The sequence below is a fragment of the Pleurodeles waltl genome, chromosome 10, assembly GCF_031143425.1.
Source record: "Pleurodeles waltl isolate 20211129_DDA chromosome 10, aPleWal1.hap1.20221129, whole genome shotgun sequence".
In the NCBI taxonomy this organism is placed as follows: domain Eukaryota; kingdom Metazoa; phylum Chordata; class Amphibia; order Caudata; family Salamandridae; genus Pleurodeles; species Pleurodeles waltl.
This window is the reverse complement of record NC_090449.1, coordinates 264,593,603-264,616,763: the sequence shown is the minus strand read 5'-3', so window position 1 is coordinate 264,616,763 and position 23,161 is coordinate 264,593,603. Positions and strand designations below refer to the sequence as shown.

The 23,161-nt window shown below is 49.5% G+C and overlaps 1 protein-coding gene across 4 annotated transcripts in view; it reads left to right on the top strand.

The window, feature by feature from the left end:
• The window catches only part of LUC7L (LUC7 like), a 251,298-nt gene that overhangs the window by 162,148 nt on the left and 65,989 nt on the right, over nt 1-23,161 (top strand). For 3 of the 4 annotated variants that reach the window (XM_069210398.1, XM_069210400.1, XM_069210399.1), the window contains one exon: nt 18,645-18,809. In XM_069210398.1, coding sequence (XP_069066499.1) covers nt 18,645-18,809 — 165 coding nt within the window. Of the gene's footprint in view, nt 1-18,644; nt 18,854-23,161 lie in introns of all 4 variants that reach the window. The other variant, XM_069210401.1, reaches the window with a different exon arrangement.

The window sequence follows — 23,161 nt, the reverse complement described above, 5'->3', positions numbered from 1 at the left end:
AACCCCAAAACCATCAGAGGAACAAACGCTGAAAAAAGACCATCGACAGCCCAAGACGTCAGTCATCTGAGGTGGAAAAAGAGGCGTCATCTAGAGGCTGGAGTGACATCGGTCCTCCAAAAGAAAGAAAAGTGTTTGCACAAAATCAATTTGAGGAAGCAGTGGGGAGTTTCAAGGACGATTGGAATGACCTTGAAACGGACAGTCCACAAGAAGAGGTTGACCCTGACGACATTACGTGCTATAACAGCTTAATGAAGAGGCCAGCAAACCCATATGGAGTGCCCCTGAAAGAAGAGAAGGGAGACACATTTGTTTCCTACTGGAAACTCTCATGCCATCAAGCATGTTCTATCTCCCCATGCTACACAACATTCTGAACCAGGGTAAAGAGGTGTAAGGAAATGCCTCCTTGGCATGGTTGCCCCCTGACTTTTTGCCTTTGCTGATGCTATGTTTACAATTGAAAGTGTGCTGAGGCCTGCTAACCAGGCCCCAGCACCAGTGTTCTTTCCCTAACCTGTACTTTTGTATCCACAATTGGCAGACCCTGGCATCCAGATAAGTCCCTTGTAACTGGTACTTCTAGTACCAAGGGCCCTGATGCCAAGGAAGGTCTCTAAGGGATGCAGCATGTCTTATGCCACCCTGGAGACCTCTCACTCAGCACAGACACACTGCTTGCCAGCTTGTGTGTGCTAGTGAGGACCAAACGAGTAAGTCGACATGGCACTCCCCTCAGGGTGCCATGCCAGCCTCTCACTGCCTATGCAGTATAGGTAAGACACCCCTCTAGCAGGCCTTACAGCCCTAAGGCAGGGTGCACTATACCATAGGTGAGGGTACCAGTGCATGAGCATGGTACCCCTACAGTGTCTAAACAAAACCTTAGACATTGTAAGTGCAGGGTAGCCATAAGAGTATATGGTCTGGGAGTCTGTCAAACACGAACTCCACAGCACCATAATGGCTACACTGAAAACTGGGAAGTCTGGTATCAAACTTCTCAGCACAATAAATGCACACTGATGCCAGTGTACATTTTATTGTAAAATACACCACAGAGGGCACCTTAGAGGTGCCCCCTGAAACTTAACCGACTGTCTGTGTAGGCTGACTAGTTCCAGCAGCCTGCCACACCAGAGACATGTTGCTGGCCCCATGGGGAGAGTGCCTTTGTCACTCTGAGGCCAGTAACAAAGCCTGCACTGGGTGGAGATGCTAACACCTCCCCCAGGCAGGAGCTGTGACACCTGGCGGTGAGCCTCAAAGGCTCACCCCTTTGTCACAGCCCAGCAGGGCACTCCAGCTTAGTGGAGTTGCCCGCCCCCTCCGGCCACGGCCCCCACTTTTGGCGGCAAGGCTGGAGGGAACAAAGAAAGCAACAAGGAGGAGTCACTGGCCAGTCAGGACAGCCCCTAAGGTGTCCTGAGCTGAGGTGACTCTGACTTTTAGAAATCCTCCATCTTGCAGATGGAGGATTCCCCCAATAGGGTTAGGATTGTGACCCCCTCCCCTTGGGAGGAGGCACAAAGAGGGTGTACCCACCCTCAGGGCTAGTAGCCATTGGCTACTAACCCCCCAGACCTAAACACGCCCTTAAATTTAGTATTTAAGGGCTACCCTGAACCCTAGAAAATTAGATTCCTGCAACTACAAGAAGAAGGACTGCCTAGCTGAAAAACCCCTGCAGAGGAAGACCAGAAGACGACAACTGCCTTGGCTCCAGAAACTCACCGGCCTGTCTCCTGCCTTCCAAAGATCCTGCTCCAGCGACGCCTTCCAAAGGGACCAGCGACCTCGACATCCTCTGAGGACTGCCCCTGCTTCGAAAAGACAAGAAACTCCCGAGGACAGCGGACCTGCTCCAAGAAAGGCTGCAACTTTGTTTCCAGCAGCTTTAAAGAACCCTGCAAGCTCCCCGCAAAAGGCGTGAGACTTGCAACACTGCACCCGGCGACCCCGACTCGGCTGGTGGCGATCCAACACCTCAGGAGGGACCCCAGGACTACTCTAAGACTGTGAGTACAAAAACCTGTCCCCCCTGAGCCCCCACAGCGCCGCCTGCAGAGGGAATCCCGAGGCTTCCCCTGACCGCGACTCTTTGAATCCTAAGTCCCGACACCTGGGAGAGACCCTGCACCCGCAGCCCCCAGGACCTGAAGGACCGGACTTTCACTGGAGGAGTGACCCCCAGGAGTCCCTCTCCCTTGCCCAAGTGGAGGTTTCCCCGAGGAACCCCCCCCTTGCCTGCCTGCAGCGCTGAAGAGATCCCTAGATCTCCCATTGACTTCCATTACAAACCCGACGCTTGTTTCTACACTGCACCCGGCCGCCCCCGCGCTGCTGAGGGTGAAATTTCTGTGTGGACTTGTGTCCCCCCCGGTGCCCTACAAAACCCCCCTGGTCTGCCCTCCGAAGACGCGGGTACTTACCTGCAAGCAGACCGGAATCGGGGCACCCCCTTCTCTCCATTCTAGCCTATGTGTTTTGGGCACCACTTTGAACTCTGCACCTGACCGGCCCTGAGCTGCTGGTGTGGTGACTTTGGGGTTGCTCTGAACCCCCAACGGTGGGCTACCTTGGACCAAGAACTGAACCCTGTAAGTGTCTTACTTACCTGGTAAAACTAACAAAAACTTACCTCCCCCAGGAACTGTGAAAATTGCACTAAGTGTCCACTTTTGAAACAGCTATTTGACAATAACTTGAAAAGTATACATGCAATTTTGATGATTTGAAGTTCCTAAAGTACTTACCTGCAATACCTTTCGAACAAGATATTACATGTTAAATTTGAACCTGTGGTTCTTAAAATAAACTAAGAAAAGATATTTTTCTATATAAAAACCTATTGGCTGGATTTGTCTCTGAGTGTGTGTACCTCATTTATTGTCTATGTGTATGTACAACAAATGCTTAACACTACTCCTTGGATAAGCCTACTGCTCGACCACACTACCACAAAATAGAGCATTAGTATTATCTATTTTTACCACTATTTTACCTCTAAGGGGAACCCTTGGACTCTGTGCATGCTATTCCTTACTTTGAAATAGCACATACAGAGCCAACTTCCTACATTGGTGGATCAGCGGTGGGGTACAAGACTTTGCATTTGCTGGACTACTCAGCCAATACCTGATCACACGACAAATTCCAAAATTGTCATTAGAAATTGATTTTTGCAATTTGAAAAGTTTTCTAAATTCTTAAAAGACCTGCTAGGGCCTTGTGTTAGATCCTGTTTAGCATTTCTTTTAGAGTTTAAAAGTTTGTTAAAAGTTTGAATTAGATTCTAGAACCAGTTTTAGTTTCTTAAAAAGTATTCCAACTTTTAGAAGCATAATGTCTAGCACAGATGTGAATGTGGTGGAACTCGACACCACACCTTACCTCCATCTACAGATGAGAGAGCTAAGGTCACTCTGTAAACTAAAGAAAATAGCAATAGGCCCCAAACCTACCAAAGTACAGCTCCAGGAGCTTTTGGCAGAGTTTGAAAAGGCCAACCCCTCTGAGGATGGCAACTCAGAGGATGAAGATAGTGACTTGGAGGGAAATTCCCCCCCTCCAGTCCTACTTAGGGAGAGCAGGGCTTCTCAAGCCCTGACTCCACAAATAATAGTCAGAGATGCTGGTTCCCTCACAGGAGGGACCAACAACTCTGAAATCACTGAGGATAACTCCAGTGAAGAGGACATCCAGTTAGCCAGGATGGCCAAAAGATTGGCTTTGGAAAGACAGATCCTAGCCATAGAGAGGGAAAGACAAGAGATGGGCCTAGGACCCATCAATGGTGGCAGCAACATAAATAGGGTCAGAGATTCTCCTGACATGTTGAAAATCCCCAAAGGGATTGTAACTAAATATGAAGATGGTGATGACATCACCAAATGGTTCACAGCTTTTGAGAGGGCTTGTGTAACCAGAAAAGTGAACAGATCTCACTGGGGTGCTCTCCTTTGGGAAATGTTCACAGGAAAGTGTAGGGATAGACTCCTCACACTCTCTGGACAAGATGCAGAATCTTATGACCTCATGAAGGGTACCCTGATTGAGGGCTTTGGATTCTCCACTGAGGAGTACAGGATTAGGTTCAGGGGGGCTCAAAAATCCTCGAGCCAGACCTGGGTTGACTTTGTTGACTACTCAGTGAAAACACTAGATGGTTGGATTCAAGGCAGTGGTGTAAATAATTATGATGGGCTGTACAATTTATTTGTGAAAGAACACCTGTTAAGTAATTGTTTCAATGATAAACTGCATCAGCATCTGGTAGACCTAGGACCAATTTCTCCCCAAGAATTGGGAAAGAAGGCGGACCATTGGGTCAAGACAAGGGTGTCCAAGACTTCAACAGGGGGTGACCAAAAGAAAGGGGTCACAAAGACTCCCCAGCAGAAGGGTGATGAGACAACCAAAACTAAAAATAGTAAAGAGTCTTCTACAGGCCCCCAAAAACCTGCACAGGAGGGTGGGCCCAGAGCCTCTTCACAAAACAATGGGTACAAGGGTAAAAACTTTGATCCCAAAAAGGCCTGGTGTCATAGCTGTAAACAGCATGGACACCAAACTGGAGACAAGGCCTGTCCCAAGAAAGGTTCCACTCCAAACTCCCATCCAGGTAACACTGGTATGGCTAGTCTCCAAGTGGGATCAACAGTGTGCCCAGAGCAAATCAGGGTCCACACTGAAGCTACTCTAGTTTCTGAGGGTGGGGTGGATTTAGCCACACTAGCTGTCTGGCCACCTAACATGCAAAAATACAGACAGCAACTCTTAATTAATGGGACTAGAATAGAGGGCCTGAGGGATACAGGTGCCAGTGTCACCATGGTGACAGAGAAACTGGTTTCCCCTGGCCAATACCTGACTGGAAAAACTTACACAGTCACCAACGCTGACAATCAGAGAAAAGTACATCCCATGGCAATGGTTACTTTAGAATGGGGAGGGGTCAATGGCCTGAAACAGGTGGTGGTCTCCTCAAATATCCCAGTGGACTGTCTGCTTGGAAATGACCTGGAGTCCTCAGCATGGGCTGAGGTAGAGCTAAAAACCCATGCAGCAATGCTGGGTATCCCTGAACTGGTGTGTGTGAAAACAAGAGCACAATGCAAGGCACAGGGTGAAAAAGTAGAGCTGGAGTCTGGAAAAATGGCCCAGCCTACCAAGAGAACAGGAAAGTCAGTTGGGAAACCAACTGCAACACAGCAAAAGAAAGGGAACCTCTCTTCTCAGGAAGAAGTTCTGCCCTCTGAGGGAACTGAGCCTTTGGAGCTTGAACCTTATCAGGTTGAGCTCTTAGGCCCAGGGGGACCCTCAAGGGAGGAGCTGTGTAAGGGACAAGAAACCTGTCCCTCTCTTGAAGGCCTTAGGCAGCAAGCTGCTGAAGAGTCCAAAGGCAAGAAAAATGGAACACATAGGGTCTATTGGGAAGATGGGCTCCTGTACACTGAGGCCAGAGACCCCAAACCTGGTGCCACTAGGAGAGTGGTAGTGCCTCAGCTGTTCAGAGAGTTCATCCTAACATTGGCCCATGACATTCCCCTTGCTGGACATTTGGGACAAACCAAGACGTGGGAGAGGTTAGTCAACCACTTCTACTGGCCCAATATGTCCAACATGGTTAAGGAGTTTTGCCTCTCCTGCCCCACCTGTCAAGCCAGTGGTAAGACAGGTGGGCATCCAAAGGCCCCCCTCATTCCACTCCCAGTGGTGGGGGTGCCCTTTGAAAGAGTGGGTGTGGACATAGTTGGTCCACTAGAACCTCCCACAGCCTCAGGAAATATGTATATCCTGGTAGTAGTGGATCATGCTACCAGGTATCCTGAAGCTATTCCCCTTAGGTCGACTACTGCCCCTGCAGTAGCCAAGGCCCTCATTGGTATCTTTACCAGAGTGGGTTTCCCTAAGGAGGTGGTGTCTGACAGAGGTACCAACTTCATGTCAACATACCTAAAGCACATGTGGAATGAGTGTGGAGTGACTTATAAATTCACTACACCATACCATCCACAAACTAATGGCTTAGTTGAGAGATTCAACAAGACATTAAAGGGCATGATCATGGGGCTCCCAGAAAAACTCAAAAGGAGATGGGATGTCCTCCTGCCATGTCTGCTTTTCGCTTACAGGGAGGTACCACAGAAGGGAGTAGGGTTCTCACCCTTTGAACTTCTGTTTGGTCATCCTGTAAGGGGACCACTTGCCCTTGTTAAAGAAGGCTGGGAGAGACCTCTCCATGAGCCTAAACAGGACATAGTGGACTATGTACTTGGCCTTCGCTCTAGAATGGCAGAGTACATGGAAAAGGCAACCAAAAACCTTGAGGCCAGCCAACAACTCCAGAAGTTTTGGTATGACCAAAAGGCTGCACTGGTTGAGTTCCAACCAGGGCAGAAAGTCTGGGTTCTGGAGCCGGTGGCTCCCAGGGCACTCCAGGACAAATGGAGTGGCCCTTACCCAGTGCTAGAGAGGAAGAGTCAGGTCACCTACCTGGTGGACCTGGGCACAAGCAGGAGCCCCAAGAGGGTAATCCATGTGAACCGCCTTAAGCTCTTCCATGACAGGGCTGATGTGAATCTGTTGATGGTAACAGATGAGGATCAGGAGGCAGAGAGTGAACCTCTCCCTGATCTTCTGTCGTCAGACCCAAAAGATGGCACAGTAGATGGAGTGATCTACTCAGACACCCTCTCTGGCCAACAGCAGGCTGATTGTAGGAGAGTCCTACAACAGTTTCCTGAGCTTTTCTCCCTAACCCCTGGTCAGACACACCTGTGTACCCATGATGTGGACACAGGAGACAGCATGCCTGTCAAGAACAAAATCTTCAGACAGTCTGACCATGTTAAGGAAAGCATCAAGATGGAAGTCCACAAGATGCTGGAATTGGGAGTGATTGAGCGCTCTGACAGCCCCTGGGCTAGCCCAGTGGTCTTAGTCCCCAAACCTCACACCAAAGATGGAAAGAAAGAGATGAGGTTTTGTGTGGACTACAGAGGGCTCAACTCTGTCACCAAGACAGATGCCCATCCAATTCCAAGAGCTGATGAGCTCATTGATAAATTAGGTGCTGCCAAATTTCTAAGTACCTTTGACTTAACAGCAGGGTACTGGCAAATAAAAATGGCACCTGGAGCAAAAGAAAAGACAGCATTCTCCACACCTGATGGGCATTATCAGTTTACTGTTATGCCCTTTGGTTTAAAGAATGCCCCTGCCACCTTCCAAAGGTTGGTGAATCAAGTCCTTGCTGGCTTGGAGTCCTTTAGCACAGCTTATCTTGATGATATTGCTGTCTTTAGCTCCACCTGGCAGGATCACCTGGTCCACCTGAGGAAGGTTTTGAAGGCTCTGCAATCTGCAGGCCTCTCTATCAAGGCATCCAAATGCCAGATAGGGCAGGGAACTGTGGTTTACTTGGGACACCTTGTAGGTGGAGGCCAAGTTCAGCCACTCCAACCCAAGATCCAGACCATTCTGGACTGGGTAGCTCCAAAAACCCAGACTCAAGTCAGGGCATTCCTTGGCTTGACTGGGTACTACAGGAGGTTTGTGAAGGGATATGGATCCATTGTGACAGCCCTCACTGAGCTCACCTCCAAGAAAATGCCCAAGAAAGTGAACTGGACTGTGGACTGCCAACAGGCCTTTGACACCCTGAAACAAGCAATGTGCTCAGCACCAGTTCTCAAAGCTCCAGATTATTCTAAGCAGTTCATTGTGCAGACTGATGCCTCTGAACATGGGATAGGGGCAGTTTTGTCCCAAACAAATGATGATGGCCTTGACCAGCCTGTTGCTTTCATTAGCAGGAGGTTACTCCCCAGGGAGCAGCGTTGGAGTGCCATTGAGAGGGAGGCCTTTGCTGTGGTTTGGTCCCTGAAGAAGCTGAGACCATACCTCTTTGGGACTCACTTCCTAGTTCAAACTGACCACAGACCTCTCAAATGGCTGATGCAAATGAAAGGTGAAAATCCTAAACTGTTGAGGTGGTCCATCTCCCTACAGGGAATGGACTTTATAGTGGAACACAGACCTGGGACTGCCCATGCCAATGCAGATGGCCTTTCCAGGTTCTTCCACTTAGAAAATGAAGACTCTCTTGGGAAAGGTTAGTCTCATCCTCTTTCGTTTGGGGGGGGGTTGTGTAAGGAAATGCCTCCTTGGCATGGTTGCCCCCTGACTTTTTGCCTTTGCTGATGCTATGTTTACAATTGAAAGTGTGCTGAGGCCTGCTAACCAGGCCCCAGCACCAGTGTTCTTTCCCTAACCTGTACTTTTGTATCCACAATTGGCAGACCCTGGCATCCAGATAAGTCCCTTGTAACTGGTACTTCTAGTACCAAGGGCCCTGATGCCAAGGAAGGTCTCTAAGGGATGCAGCATGTCTTATGCCACCCTGGAGACCTCTCACTCAGCACAGACACACTGCTTGCCAGCTTGTGTGTGCTAGTGAGGACCAAACGAGTAAGTCGACATGGCACTCCCCTCAGGGTGCCATGCCAGCCTCTCACTGCCTATGCAGTATAGGTAAGACACCCCTCTAGCAGGCCTTACAGCCCTAAGGCAGGGTGCACTATACCATAGGTGAGGGTACCAGTGCATGAGCATGGTACCCCTACAGTGTCTAAACAAAACCTTAGACATTGTAAGTGCAGGGTAGCCATAAGAGTATATGGTCTGGGAGTCTGTCAAACACGAACTCCACAGCACCATAATGGCTACACTGAAAACTGGGAAGTCTGGTATCAAACTTCTCAGCACAATAAATGCACACTGATGCCAGTGTACATTTTATTGTAAAATACACCACAGAGGGCACCTTAGAGGTGCCCCCTGAAACTTAACCGACTGTCTGTGTAGGCTGACTAGTTCCAGCAGCCTGCCACACCAGAGACATGTTGCTGGCCCCATGGGGAGAGTGCCTTTGTCACTCTGAGGCCAGTAACAAAGCCTGCACTGGGTGGAGATGCTAACACCTCCCCCAGGCAGGAGCTGTGACACCTGGCGGTGAGCCTCAAAGGCTCACCCCTTTGTCACAGCCCAGCAGGGCACTCCAGCTTAGTGGAGTTGCCCGCCCCCTCCGGCCACGGCCCCCACTTTTGGCGGCAAGGCTGGAGGGAACAAAGAAAGCAACAAGGAGGAGTCACTGGCCAGTCAGGACAGCCCCTAAGGTGTCCTGAGCTGAGGTGACTCTGACTTTTAGAAATCCTCCATCTTGCAGATGGAGGATTCCCCCAATAGGGTTAGGATTGTGACCCCCTCCCCTTGGGAGGAGGCACAAAGAGGGTGTACCCACCCTCAGGGCTAGTAGCCATTGGCTACTAACCCCCCAGACCTAAACACGCCCTTAAATTTAGTATTTAAGGGCTACCCTGAACCCTAGAAAATTAGATTCCTGCAACTACAAGAAGAAGGACTGCCTAGCTGAAAAACCCCTGCAGAGGAAGACCAGAAGACGACAACTGCCTTGGCTCCAGAAACTCACCGGCCTGTCTCCTGCCTTCCAAAGATCCTGCTCCAGCGACGCCTTCCAAAGGGACCAGCGACCTCGACATCCTCTGAGGACTGCCCCTGCTTCGAAAAGACAAGAAACTCCCGAGGACAGCGGACCTGCTCCAAGAAAGGCTGCAACTTTGTTTCCAGCAGCTTTAAAGAACCCTGCAAGCTCCCCGCAAAAGGCGTGAGACTTGCAACACTGCACCCGGCGACCCCGACTCGGCTGGTGGCGATCCAACACCTCAGGAGGGACCCCAGGACTACTCTAAGACTGTGAGTACAAAAACCTGTCCCCCCTGAGCCCCCACAGCGCCGCCTGCAGAGGGAATCCCGAGGCTTCCCCTGACCGCGACTCTTTGAATCCTAAGTCCCGACACCTGGGAGAGACCCTGCACCCGCAGCCCCCAGGACCTGAAGGACCGGACTTTCACTGGAGGAGTGACCCCCAGGAGTCCCTCTCCCTTGCCCAAGTGGAGGTTTCCCCGAGGAACCCCCCCCTTGCCTGCCTGCAGCGCTGAAGAGATCCCTAGATCTCCCATTGACTTCCATTACAAACCCGACGCTTGTTTCTACACTGCACCCGGCCGCCCCCGCGCTGCTGAGGGTGAAATTTCTGTGTGGACTTGTGTCCCCCCCGGTGCCCTACAAAACCCCCCTGGTCTGCCCTCCGAAGACGCGGGTACTTACCTGCAAGCAGACCGGAATCGGGGCACCCCCTTCTCTCCATTCTAGCCTATGTGTTTTGGGCACCACTTTGAACTCTGCACCTGACCGGCCCTGAGCTGCTGGTGTGGTGACTTTGGGGTTGCTCTGAACCCCCAACGGTGGGCTACCTTGGACCAAGAACTGAACCCTGTAAGTGTCTTACTTACCTGGTAAAACTAACAAAAACTTACCTCCCCCAGGAACTGTGAAAATTGCACTAAGTGTCCACTTTTGAAACAGCTATTTGACAATAACTTGAAAAGTATACATGCAATTTTGATGATTTGAAGTTCCTAAAGTACTTACCTGCAATACCTTTCGAACAAGATATTACATGTTAAATTTGAACCTGTGGTTCTTAAAATAAACTAAGAAAAGATATTTTTCTATATAAAAACCTATTGGCTGGATTTGTCTCTGAGTGTGTGTACCTCATTTATTGTCTATGTGTATGTACAACAAATGCTTAACACTACTCCTTGGATAAGCCTACTGCTCGACCACACTACCACAAAATAGAGCATTAGTATTATCTATTTTTACCACTATTTTACCTCTAAGGGGAACCCTTGGACTCTGTGCATGCTATTCCTTACTTTGAAATAGCACATACAGAGCCAACTTCCTACAAGAGGCCTTCAGAAAACCTGCGGCAGCGAAAGGGGTGCACATGTGGGTGCTGTCCTGCAAGGAGAGACAAGGGCTCACCGTCTCCAAAGTTGGTCAGAGAGGAAGAAGGGAACCACTCCAAACCATCACCTGTGATGCAGGATCCACGCAGTTCCGGAGGAGAATAGATCCACGCAGCCGGATGTCATTGCTGTAGGTGCCTGCAGGGGCCGTGACCCCATCACTCCAGGGGAGACTCCTTCTTGTTTCTTGGTGCAGCTGAAGTCTTGCCAGCTCCAGAGGATGCACAGCTGGGGAAATGTTGCAGTTGCTGGAAGTAGCTTGGGAAACAATGTTGCAAGGCGAGATTCTCGGGAGCTGCAGTCTTGTTGATTCCTGAAGTGCCCAGTTGCGGTTCCAGTGGAGAGAAGTAGAAGTAAACTATGCAGACAAGTCCTGGTTGAGTGTTGCATGTCGAATTTGGAGACCCACCCGCAAGGAGTCCCTAAATAGCTCTAAAAGTCGGTTCGGTCACCTTGCACGGTGTAAGGAAATGCCTCCTTGGCATGGTTACCCCCTGACTTTTTGCCTTTGCTGATGCTAAGTTTTGATTTGAAAGTGTGCTGAGGCATGTTAACCAGGCCCCAGCACCAGTGTTCTTTCCCTAACCTGTACTTTTGTTTTCACAATTGGCACACCCTGGCATCCAGGTAAGTCCCTTGTAACTGGTACCCCTGGTACCAAGGGCCCTGATGCAGGGAAGGTCTCTAAGGGCTGCAGCATATCTTATGCCACCCTGGGGACCCCTCACTCAGCACAGACACACTGCTTGCCAGCTTGTGTGTGCTGGTGAGGACAAAACGAGTAAGTCGACATGGCACTCCCCTCAGGGTGCCATGCCAACCTCACACTTCCTATGCAGTATAGATAAGTCACCCCTCTAGCAGGCCTTACAGCCCTAAGGCAGGGTGCACTATACCATAGGTGAGGGCACCAGTGCATGAGCACTGTGCCCCTACAGTGTCTAAGCAAAACCTTAGACATTGTAAGTGCAGGGTAGCCATAAGAGTATATGGTCTGGGAGTCTGTCAAACACGAACTCCACAGCACCATAATGGCTACACTGAAAACTTGGAAGTTTGGTATCAAACTTCTCAACACAATAAATGCACACTGATGCCAGTGTACATTTTATCGTAACATACACCCCAGAGGGCACCTTAGAGGTGCCCCCTGAAACCTTAACCGACTACCCGTGTAGGCTGACTGGTTCTAGCAGCCTGCCACACTCGAGACATGTTGCTGGCCACATGGGGAGAGTGCCTTTGTCACTCTGTGGCTAGTAACAAAGCCTGTACTGGGTGGAGATGCTTATCACCTCCCCCTTGCAGGAACTGTAACACCTGGCGGTGAGCCTCAAAGGCTCACCCCCTTTGTTACAGCACCACAGGGCACTCCGGCTAGTGGAGTTGCCCGCCCCCTCCGGCCACGGCCCCACTTTTGGCGGCAAGGCCGGAGGAAATAATGAGAAAAACAAGGAGAAGCCACTGACCAGTCAGGACAGCCCCTAAGGCAACCTGAGCTGAGGTGACTCTGACTTTTAGAAATCCTCCATCTTGCAGATGGAGGATTCCCCCAATAGGGATAGGAATGTGACCCCCTCCCCTTGGGAGGAGGCACAAAGAGGGTGTAGCCACCCTCAGGGCTAGTAGCCATTGGCTACTGCCCTCCCAGACCTAAACACCCCCCTAAATTCTGTATTTAGGGGCTCCCCTGAACCTAGGAAATCAGATTCCTGCAACCTAAGAAGAGGACTGCTAAGCTGAAAAACCCTGCAGAGAAGATGGAGACACCAACTGCTTTGGCCCCAGCTCTACCGGCCTGTCTCCCCACTTCTAAAGATACTGCTCCAGCTACGCTTTCCCCAGGACCAGCGACCTCTGAATCTCTAGAAGGAACAAGAAACTCCCGATGACAGCGGCTCTGTTCATCCAAGACTGCAACTTTGTTTTAAAGGAGCAACTTTACAACAACTGCGTTTTTCCCGCCGGAAGCGTGAGACTTGCTACTCTGCACCCGACGCCCCCTGCTCGACTTGTGGAGAACAAACACTTCAGGGAGGACTCCCCGGCGACTGCGAGACCATGAGTAGCCAGAGTTGTGCCCCCCCCTGAGCCCCCACAGCGACGCCTGCCGAGGGAATCCCGAGGCTCCCCCTGACCGCGACTGCCTGACTCCCAGATCCCGACGCCTGGTAAAGACTCTGCACCCGCAGCCCCCAGGACCTGAAAGATCAGAACTCCAGTGCAGGAGGGACCCCCAGGAGGCCCTCTCCCTTGCCCAGGTGGTGGCTAACCCGAGGAGCCCCCCCCCCCCCCCTTGCCTGCCTGCATCGCTGAAGAGACCCTTTGGTCTCCCATTGATTTCTATTGGAAACCCGACGCATGTTTGCACACTGCACCCGGCCGCCCCTGTGCTGCTGAGGGTGTACTTTCTGTGCTAACTTGTGTCCCCCCCCCCCCCCCCCCCCCCGGTGCCCTACAAAACCCCCCTGGTCTGCCCTCCGAAGACGCGGGTACTTACCTGCTGGCAGACTGGAACCAGGGCACCCCCTTCTCCATTGAAGCCTATGCGTTTTGGGCACCACTTTGACCTCTGCACTTGACCGGCCCTGAGATGCTGGTGTGGTAACTTTGGGGTTGCTCTGAACCCCCAACGGTGGGCTACTTTGGACCCAAACTTGAACCCCGTAGGTGGTTTACTTACCTGCAAGAACTAACAATCTCTTTTTACCACTATTTTACCTCTAAGGGGAACCCTTGGACTCTGTGCATGCTATTCCGTACTTTGAAATAGCACATACAGAGCCAACTTCCTACACCCAGTGACTGTGCGGTCTCCCTTTAAACTTGATTGCTTGGACCACAAACACCCCACGTTTGGCATACTGGTGCCCCCTTTTAAGTCCCTAGTATATGGCACTCAGGGCAGTGGGGCACCAGGGGTACCCCATGGGCTGCTGCATGCATTATGCCACCCATGCAAAGTGTATCTGCAGGCTTGCCATTGCAGCCTGGGTGAAAGGGTGCATACACCCTTTTCACCACAGGTCACTGCACCAGATCACTGTACGTCACCCCTATGGTAGACTCTCCTAGTCCAAAGGGCAGTGTGCAGGTACCGGTGTTTGAGGGCACCCCTGCATGAGCAGAGGTGTCCCCATGAACTCCAACTCCATTTTCCTGGACTGCGTGAGTGCAGGGATGCCATTACGCATGTACTGGACATAGGTCACTACTTATGATCAGTTAAATAATGGTAACTCCAAACCTAGGCATGTTTGGTATCAAACATGGCTGAATCATACCACAAGACTGTCGCAGTATTGGAAGTATGATTCCATGCACTCTGGAAGGCTCCTTAGAGTACCCCCAGCATTGCTCCTATCAGCCTTCTGGGGTTTTTCGGGCAGCCCAAGCTGCTACCTTCCTGCTGCTTGAACAGCTCAATCCCAGGTAGCCAGAACGAAGGATTTCCTTTGGGAGAGGGAGGTAACACCCCTCTCCCTGTGGAAATAGATGTTACATGGCTTGGGAGGAGCAGCCTCCCCAATCCAATGGTGTGCTTTGAAGGGCACATTAGGTGCCTTCCTTCCATAAACCAGTCTGCACCAGTTCAGGGACCTCTTGTCCATGCTCTGGTGCAAAACTGGACAATGGAAAGGGGAGTGACCATTCCCATGTCCATCATCACCCCAGAGGTGGTGCCCAGAGCTCCTCCAGAGGGCTCCTTGATTCTGGCATCTTGAATCCAAAGTGGCAAAAGCCTCTGGGAGCATCTGAGTGACCAGGTCAGGCAGGCGATGTCAAAGCCTCCTCTTGAATGGTGACCAATTGCCCCCCTGGCCCACCCCTTCCAGAGATATTTAGGGTCTCGCTCACTTTTGTGGGTCCTCAGAGTAGGCTTGCAAGATTCCAGCAGGGCTCCTCTGCAATGTTTACTTTGACTTCTGGCCACTGGAACCGCAACTGGACTTCACAAGAACCTACAATCTGCAGCCACGACTTCGCCCTGCAATATTGTCCCAGTTGTGCATCCTCTGAGGGCGGCAAGTATTCAGTCTGCAAAAAAAGCAAGAAAGAATCTTTCTTGGAGTGAATGAGTCACTCCCCCGCATCCTCAGGCACCATCTGCAATGACAACCAGCTGCGTGGATCTCCTTTCATCCTAAGTTGCGTGGATGGTGCTTCACAGCTGGTGGTCTGGAGTAGTCCCCTTCGTCCTTTCCGCCAGATGTCCAACTTTGGTTAAGGTAAGCCCTTGCCTTCCCAAGCAGGACAGTACCCCCGTGCACTGCGACTCTTGCATCTACCAAGGCTTGTTGGCATTTCCTCCAAGGGATCTTCAGGCTCCGTGTACCCCAGCACTCTTCTTTTCGATGCACAGCCCTCTGCGTGCTTCGCCTGCGGCGTGAGACCCTTCTTCAGTTGTGCTGCATGGGCACCTCTGTGACTCACGGGTCCTCTTCCAGTCCTCTTCTATGGTCGGCTGCCTCGTCTGTGAACACTCTGCATTGCTGAGGGTCCACTGGCACTCCCTTCCTTGGGTTGAGTCCCCCTAGACCAGAGGTCTTCAAACTGGGGGGCGGGCCCCCCTAGGGGGGCCTCAAGTGATCACGGGGGGGCGGCGCCAGACTTGTCAAAAGAAGCATTACACAAATCACAGGCCTTTATTTTTAGCAGAAGCATGTTTTTGCATCTTTAAAAAGGTAACAGTACTTAACTGCAATGTTTAAATAGGACTAGACATATTTAAACATTGCCATCTTTATACAATAATTGTGCAAAATTCTGAGGAAGGGGCCCAAAGATTTTTATTTTTCAGCTGGGGGGGCGTGGCATTAAAAAGTTTAGAGACCTCTGCCCTAGACCTTGCTGGTGCCCGGCAGCTCCACTTTTTGTTTACCGCGACTTGTGCCTTTGCCAAGACTTTGTTGGTGGCTTTTCCACGCCACAGACAGACTGCAGTCTTCCATCCAGTGTAGGATATCGACTGCATCCTCCAGGAACTCCTCACCGACTCCAGGGCTGCATTGCTGACCAACTGCGTCCTACCGATCACCAACTTCTGCAACCACAGACTGGTGGGTAGAGGGTCCTGCCACCACCGGACACTTCTACGAGTTCTGGACTTGGTCCCCTTTTTCAGGTCTTCTTTCTTCAGGGTCCACCGCTGGTTTGGGTGGTGTATTCTTCTTTTCAGTCCTTTTGGTGGTTTAGGGATGTAGGAAACTGGCCTCTTGTTTGCAGTAACCCCCAACACATACTCAAGTTGGCATCAGATATCAAGCAAAAAGTGTAAGTGTGTACTGGGATCCTGCTAACCAGGCCCCAGCACCTGTGTTTTTTTCCCACAAAAAGTACCATTGTTCCACAATTGCCACACCCCTGGCCCACAGCTAAGTGCCTTGTAAAAGGTACCAGTGGTTACAAGGGCTCTGTGACCAAGGGCTGCATCATATATTGTACTACCCTGGGGGACCCCTCACCTAGCACATGCACACTGCCTTTGCTGCTTATGCGTGCTGGTGGGGAGAAAAAGTTAAAGTTGACATGACACCCCTCTCAGGGTGCCATGCCCACAATCCATTGCCTGTGGCATAGGTACGTCACCTCTCTAGCAGGCCTTAAAGCCCTAAGGCAGGGTGCACTATCCCATAGGTGAGGGCATAGCTGCATGAGCAATATGCCCCTACAGTGTCTGTCCATTCTTAGACATTGTAAGTACAGTGTGGCCATATTAAGTAGAGGGTCTGGGAGTTTTCCATTACGAACTCCACAGCACCATGTTGGCGTCACTGAATACTGGAAAGTTTGGTATCAACCTTCTCAGCACAATAAACCCACACTGATGGCAGTGTGGGATTTATTGAAAAATGCACCTAGAGGACATCTTAGAGATGCCCTGTGTATGTTAGCCAAGCTGCTAGTACAGGATTGACCAGTTTGTGCCAGCTTGCCACTTTCAGACAAGTTTCTGACCACATGGGGTGAGAGCCTTTGTGCTGTCTGTAGCCAGAAACAAAGCCTGTCCTTCACACCTTCCCCCTGCATGAACTATAACACCTGGCAGTGATCCTCAAAGACTCAAGCCTCGTGTTATAGTGCCCCAGGGCACAACAGCTAGTGGAGTTGCCCGCCCCCGGACAAAGCCCCACTTTTGGCAGCAAGTCTGGTGGGAAAATTAGGGAAACAGGGAAGAGTGACCACCCCAGCCAGGATCACCCCCAAGGTGTCCAGAACGAAGGTGACCACCTCCCTGTAGAATCCTCCATCTTAGTTTGGAGGACAGGGACTAAGAGGGTTAGGTTTGTGTCCCCCTCCCCAAAGGGAGTGGAGACAAGAAGGGCGTAGCCAATCTCGTGGGACAGTAGCCATTGGTTACTGCCCTCTGACCCCTTTAACACCCCTAAATCCAGGATTTAAGGGTTCCCCTGAACCTGAATTGTCTGATTCTTGACGACCTCACCAGAAGAAAGGACTGCTATGCTTCAACTCAAAAAGAGAAGGTGGAAGACAAAAACTGATTTGGCCCCAGCCCTACCGGCCTGTCTCCTACTTCTGGGTCCAGCGGCCTCTGCCGAGCTTCCAGAGGACTGCCTGTCTCACAGAGGACCTAGAACACCAGTTGACTGTGGCCTTGTCCAAGAAGGAACAACCTCCAAGGACTCCAGAGCCTCCCTGGATCCGCAAGTCCTGACCGCTCTGCACCGGACGCTCCGAGCCTGTTTCTTGGTGGCCCAACCGACTGGAGAAGAGCCCCAGGCTGATTATGAGCGAGTGCCCACCATTTGTTGACCCTTTGTGCCCCCCACGACGATGCCTGCAGTGTGAATCCAGGGGACCCCTCTGACCATGAAAGCTCTGGATGAAGATACCAGCCCATCAGCTATAATTTACTGAATTTAGACAAAGTATTATTGATGTGTGAAATACAAATTTATGTACTTACCTGCGACTTGAATCTTGTGGTTCTAGAAATAATTAACAAAAGATATTTTTTCTATATAGAAACCATTGGTCTGGAGTTGTCATTGAGTGTGTGCTTCTTCTATTGTCTGTGTGTGTACAACAAATGCTTTGCACTACCCACTGATCAGCTTAACTGCTCGACCACACTACCACAAAAAAGATCATTCGTATTACCTGCTTTAGCCTCTGCTAAGCCTCTGGGGAACCCCTGGGCTCAGTGCACACTATATCTCATTTTTATATAGTAAATACAGAGCCAGCTTCCTACACTCTGGCTACAATTAATGCTTTTTAATGTGTTTATTTAATAATCCGACTCTAATCTGCCTTTTTGGTATGCCGCAGTTTGGAGTTGTGTGGCGGTTCTACAGCAGTGAATAATTTACATTTAGTAATTAGTTTTCTGATGGACACTTACCGGGCCCTTTGACAGAGGATGGGAACATTACAATTTAAAGTCATTTGATGTAACTCTTCATGATACTGGGTCACAAATTGTTGTGTGGTGTTGGGAAATTAATGCGTAAGAACTTCGCTGGTAGCAACGTTAGGAAGCTTCGGATCCATTGTTAGAGGGCAATCCATGCTTTGCTTTTCTCCCAAAGTCCTTGAATGCCACTTCCTACAACATAATAAATATATCTGTTTTCCTTTCACTTGAGTTCTTTTTGAAGGCAGTGCTTTGCCAGCGAGCGTTACTGAGGATGCATAATTATTATGCAGATTATGGTACCCTAGATTTCCTTTTGCTTGTGAATGACAAACATTTTAAAATTCTTTGTCCTTTAGATCACGTTCTCGGGACAGAAGAAGACGGCGTTCAAGATCAGCTTCTCGGCAGAGGAAACGAACCCGATCTAGATCAAGGGACCGGCACAGGCGACACCGTAGCCGTTCGCGTAGCCGCAGCAGAAGCCATCGTCGCAATTCCAGAGAAAGGAGTTCAAAACACAAGTAACTATCTATTAAAGTGCAGTTCCTTTTCGCCGCAGGAACAGGTACTTTTTCTCTTGGAGATTACCATGTACCATGGTATGGTATGATATTGGTGGGATTAAAGAGGAGTAATCAGTTTAAAAATATCTCAGTTTGAGAACCCTGAATACTTAATATAGGGTTGGCCAGTATTGGTGCTGCCATATTTTAGGGTAATCATCATTGTAAGTATTTCCTATTTAGATATCTTGTTAATACATTTCTCATGTGGAATACTAAATATATTTTATGGCCCCTGCTGGTTTGTTGAACACACCTGGCTTAGTTCCTCTCATAGTAATCAGTATGGCTAAAATCACTTCATTGAATCCTTACTTCCAGCATGTAACACAAGTTGATGTACTTTTCATGTTAGACCATCGGAACCTAGCATTTTATGATGACCTGCCAAGCTGCACACCCTGCCCTCTAACTCTGCATGTTTCTCTCTTATTCTTACTACCTTAAGGTGTTGGAATCCTTACTTTTTCCTCTAAATGTTCAAATTATTAAACCTCCGGCAGTAGTTTTGCTCGAAGCCAAACACTATTTGGGTGTATCATCTTCTTCAGGACAGTGTTACACTGCAGATATACATACATCCTATAAACATTTATACATTGGCCCAGATGATTTACTACGAATGTTGTGCACATTCCCCTTTAGTCTCAATATAACGTTCCTTTTGCTGGCAGCATTCCTTTTTTCTGCTACCCCTATTACTCTACTGTTACTCAGCTACCCTACCTTGTGTATGTCTCGTCTTCTGTGTTTTTCCTACAGCAGTCCTTTGTCAATGGTGTTCGTGAATCTACCTTTCCCTATTTAAATTTCAAACTTTGCTGTTAGTTTAACACATGGTTGAATGATTAAAAAAGCACTACACTCAGATAGTCCTAGTGTTATTTTTTTCTTAATTAGTTTTATTTACTTTGTGTGCAAACCAAACAGGCACATCAAATGCATCACAGGGTCTATGAAGGAAACATATCTCATAGGCATTAATTTTTTTTTTTTAAAGTCACTTCCGTTTACGAGTTATTTGTATGGCCAACAAGTATCTAGTGCTTAGTTTTAGGGACAAGGAGGACTTTCTGGAATTTTAAGAGGGGATGTCTGGAGTATTTTTCCGTCCCTGCTCCAATCCAATCTTGAGTCCTTGACATTTTCCAACCACAATCATCATACAGTTCCTAGCCTGGTTTGTTGGGTATGCAGCATGAGTTGGCATCAGGTAGTGTCACCTCAGAGCTTCAGGTTTATAGCCCCTGCTAAGTGACCATTTCAGCTGTCTAAAGTATATAAAAAGTGATGACTGCGATGCTTCAATTAATCTAATTGATAATTATTTGGGGCTGCATCCCAGTCCGTTATTTTGCACACCATCCTTCCAGAGTTTGGACCCATCCAAATGCAAAAGTCTTAACCCCGCTTCAATAGGACGTCTAGCCTGAACTGCCAGGCCCGGCCCTCGTTGAACTGAAACACGAGCAACTCACGGATGGTTTTGCCCTTCTTAGGGCTCATCCAGCCAGTATAGCATGGTTCCTGTGGCAGTGTCTAGACTTGTAAGCATTAACAATAACTAGTCCATTGTTAAACCTGGGATATATGGATTGTTACAAAGTCCCAGTGTATGTTCTTAAATCAATATCAAACCCATTTCTCTTGTCCAAGAATTGGTTACTGGCCTGTTAAGAAACCTTAGTAATCGTAATAGCTCTTATAAACATTTAGTGCTACTACACACATTTATCCCAACAACACTTTTAAACAGTCAAGTTTAAAGTGGGTGTGTGCACCTTTGATTCTCTATGGAGGAGCGAGGAGCTTGGTAATTCTTGATGTTTCTTGCCGAGTTTATACGTTCATCAGTTTTTCTGTCTCTTACAGTGCTTCTCTGTTTGCAATTACTGTCTGGTGTAATTTTCCTATTCTAGGGTGACTCATCAGTAGTCATAAGCACTGAGATGTCCCAGAGCAATTTACACAAATATTTTGCAGTCTATTATCTGATAGGGACATCTAGCCACAGATTCCTTACCTTTCAATTTCCCCAGGAAGATCTTTTGTGAGCAGTATCCCCGCTCGCCGGTAGGTGGCTTAATTTGTTTCCGGTCGGCAGCATAACTCGCTAGAAGTGACGTGGTTACCTATATATGCACCACCCTGGCGCACAGGCGTCTGCTATTTAAAAAAAAAAAAAAAATCCCAAGCCGGTTCGTTGTAATCCTGGAAGAGCTACCCCTCTGGAGGTTATTGACAGAAGTTTCTCAACAGTTTGAGGAATTCTTTTTTCGATGTGTTGAGGATGTTTTAAAAGGAAGACCAAAAAACACCAAATTTTGGTCTGTTTATGGTGTTTTGAGCGTGACCACAACTCCAAGTTGTGCCCGGACTGCCTGGCCAAGGAACCAAAAGCTTTGAGGGAAGCAGTCCCTGAAGCTGCTAGCGGTCCAGCAGGCGACACCACATAGTGTGAATCCTTTGAGGTCTTGTGGGAGGGTTGCAGGAGTGCTCCAGGAGGCCCGAGGCCCAAGTCCCCTTTGTCCCATTCAAAATCCTGAGTACACTCTGGGTAAATGCACAAGAACCATAAAAAGCCGAAGCGTGCATCGACTTCCCCTTGTCCATCAGCTGTTGCAACGAGTGAGGATCATAGTAATTCCCGGCACGGTTATGGAGAGCAGTTGCCCGGGTCGACTTCTCCCTGCATTTCCAGAAACCGGAGCGACCCCCGCTCCAGTAAAGGAGTTTCACAAGGCTGTGATCCGCTTATTTGAGCAGTCCGACCCCTCTGGAGTGCCTTCACGCCCTGTGGTGTCAGAGGGGGGCCCCATAAGGCTCTGCACTGGTGGCTTCGGCCTCAGCTCTGATTTGTCCCTGTAAATCCAATCTTGGGTCCGTACGGGCACTGGTGGTGCCAAAGTGACCTTCCCCAACACCAATGTTTGCGGTACCAGCCTCATGCAGATTCTGGGGCCGACCGGAAGCATGGGTCCTAGGTTGCCATCTGGGCCCTATTCTGAAGAGCTAGGCATGGGGTAAGAATGGAAGGTGGAGGGGGTTACTAGACTCTTTAGAATACCAGTTGGAAGGACATGAGTCAGTGGACTGGTGTGAGGAACTGGGAGTTGCCAATGGACTGGATACGTCACCAGATACTGTCTTGCCTACTCCCCATACCTCAGCTACTGTTGGTGTCAGTCATGACTAACATCCTGACAGAAGGGCCTATTCTGAGCCCCTGCTCCCCTTTAACAAAGCTCTTACAGATGTCCTGCCAGGAGCCTAGTCCAAACACAGCACACGGGCCCCTGTGAACAGGACAATCGCCTTTTATCACTCTGCCCCATTTGACCTTGCTTGACTATGAAGTCACGGTTCACTTGGCCAAGGGAGGCACACAGAGGGTTCTGCTATCAGAAGTAAGCAGTGGAGGTTGTTCCCACTACTTTCTGACATCTAAAAATAACAAGGTTCTTTGGCCTATCCTAGACCTCTGAATCCTCAATCTCTTCCACAAAAAGGAGAAATTCAGGATGCTCACTTTGGCTCAAGTCTTTGTTTGCTTTAGAGCAGGATGGTAGCATTGGACTTGCAGGACCTGTATTTCTGTATTCCCATCCTGCCTGCCTACTGACGTTACCTGCGGTGTATGGTAGGCTATAAGCAATTTTAGCTCACTGTGCTCCCCTTTGACCTTACCAGCACACCTCTGGTGTACGCCAAACTGATAGCTGTGGTCACAGCTCATCTGCAGTGATCAGGAGTTTCCATTCTTCCCCTATCTCGATGACTGGCTGTTAAAGACTGGCTCGCCACAGGCTGTCGTCTCCCACCGCTCGATTAAGACGCACCTTCTGCATTCGCTGGGGCAAAGTCATACCTGACTACCTTTCAGAAGCTCCCTTTCATCTGAGCTGTTCTGGACACAGTGCAGTTTTGGGCTCATCCTCCCGAGCAGTGTGTCCAGGGGTTTCATGCTATAATGCTGATGTTTCACCCTCTATCCTCAATTTCGGTGAGACTGAATCTGAGGCTGCTGGGCATCTTGGCCTCCTACATCTTGCTAGTAACTCATGCCAGATTGCAAATGCGGGCTCTGAAGTTTTCAGTGGGCGCTGCATATGGGGAATCTCTGTGACCTGGTCCAGATCGCAGAGGGAACTGAAAAACATTTGCAGTGGTGGCTAACAAACCCCGATAGGGTCAGTCAGACCCCTCTCCAACCAGAACTCACAATAGCAACAGATGCGCCACTTCTGGGATGGGGCAGGTCGGAAAGTACCCTCTTTTTGGCATGGTTACCCTACTTATTGCCTGCAATT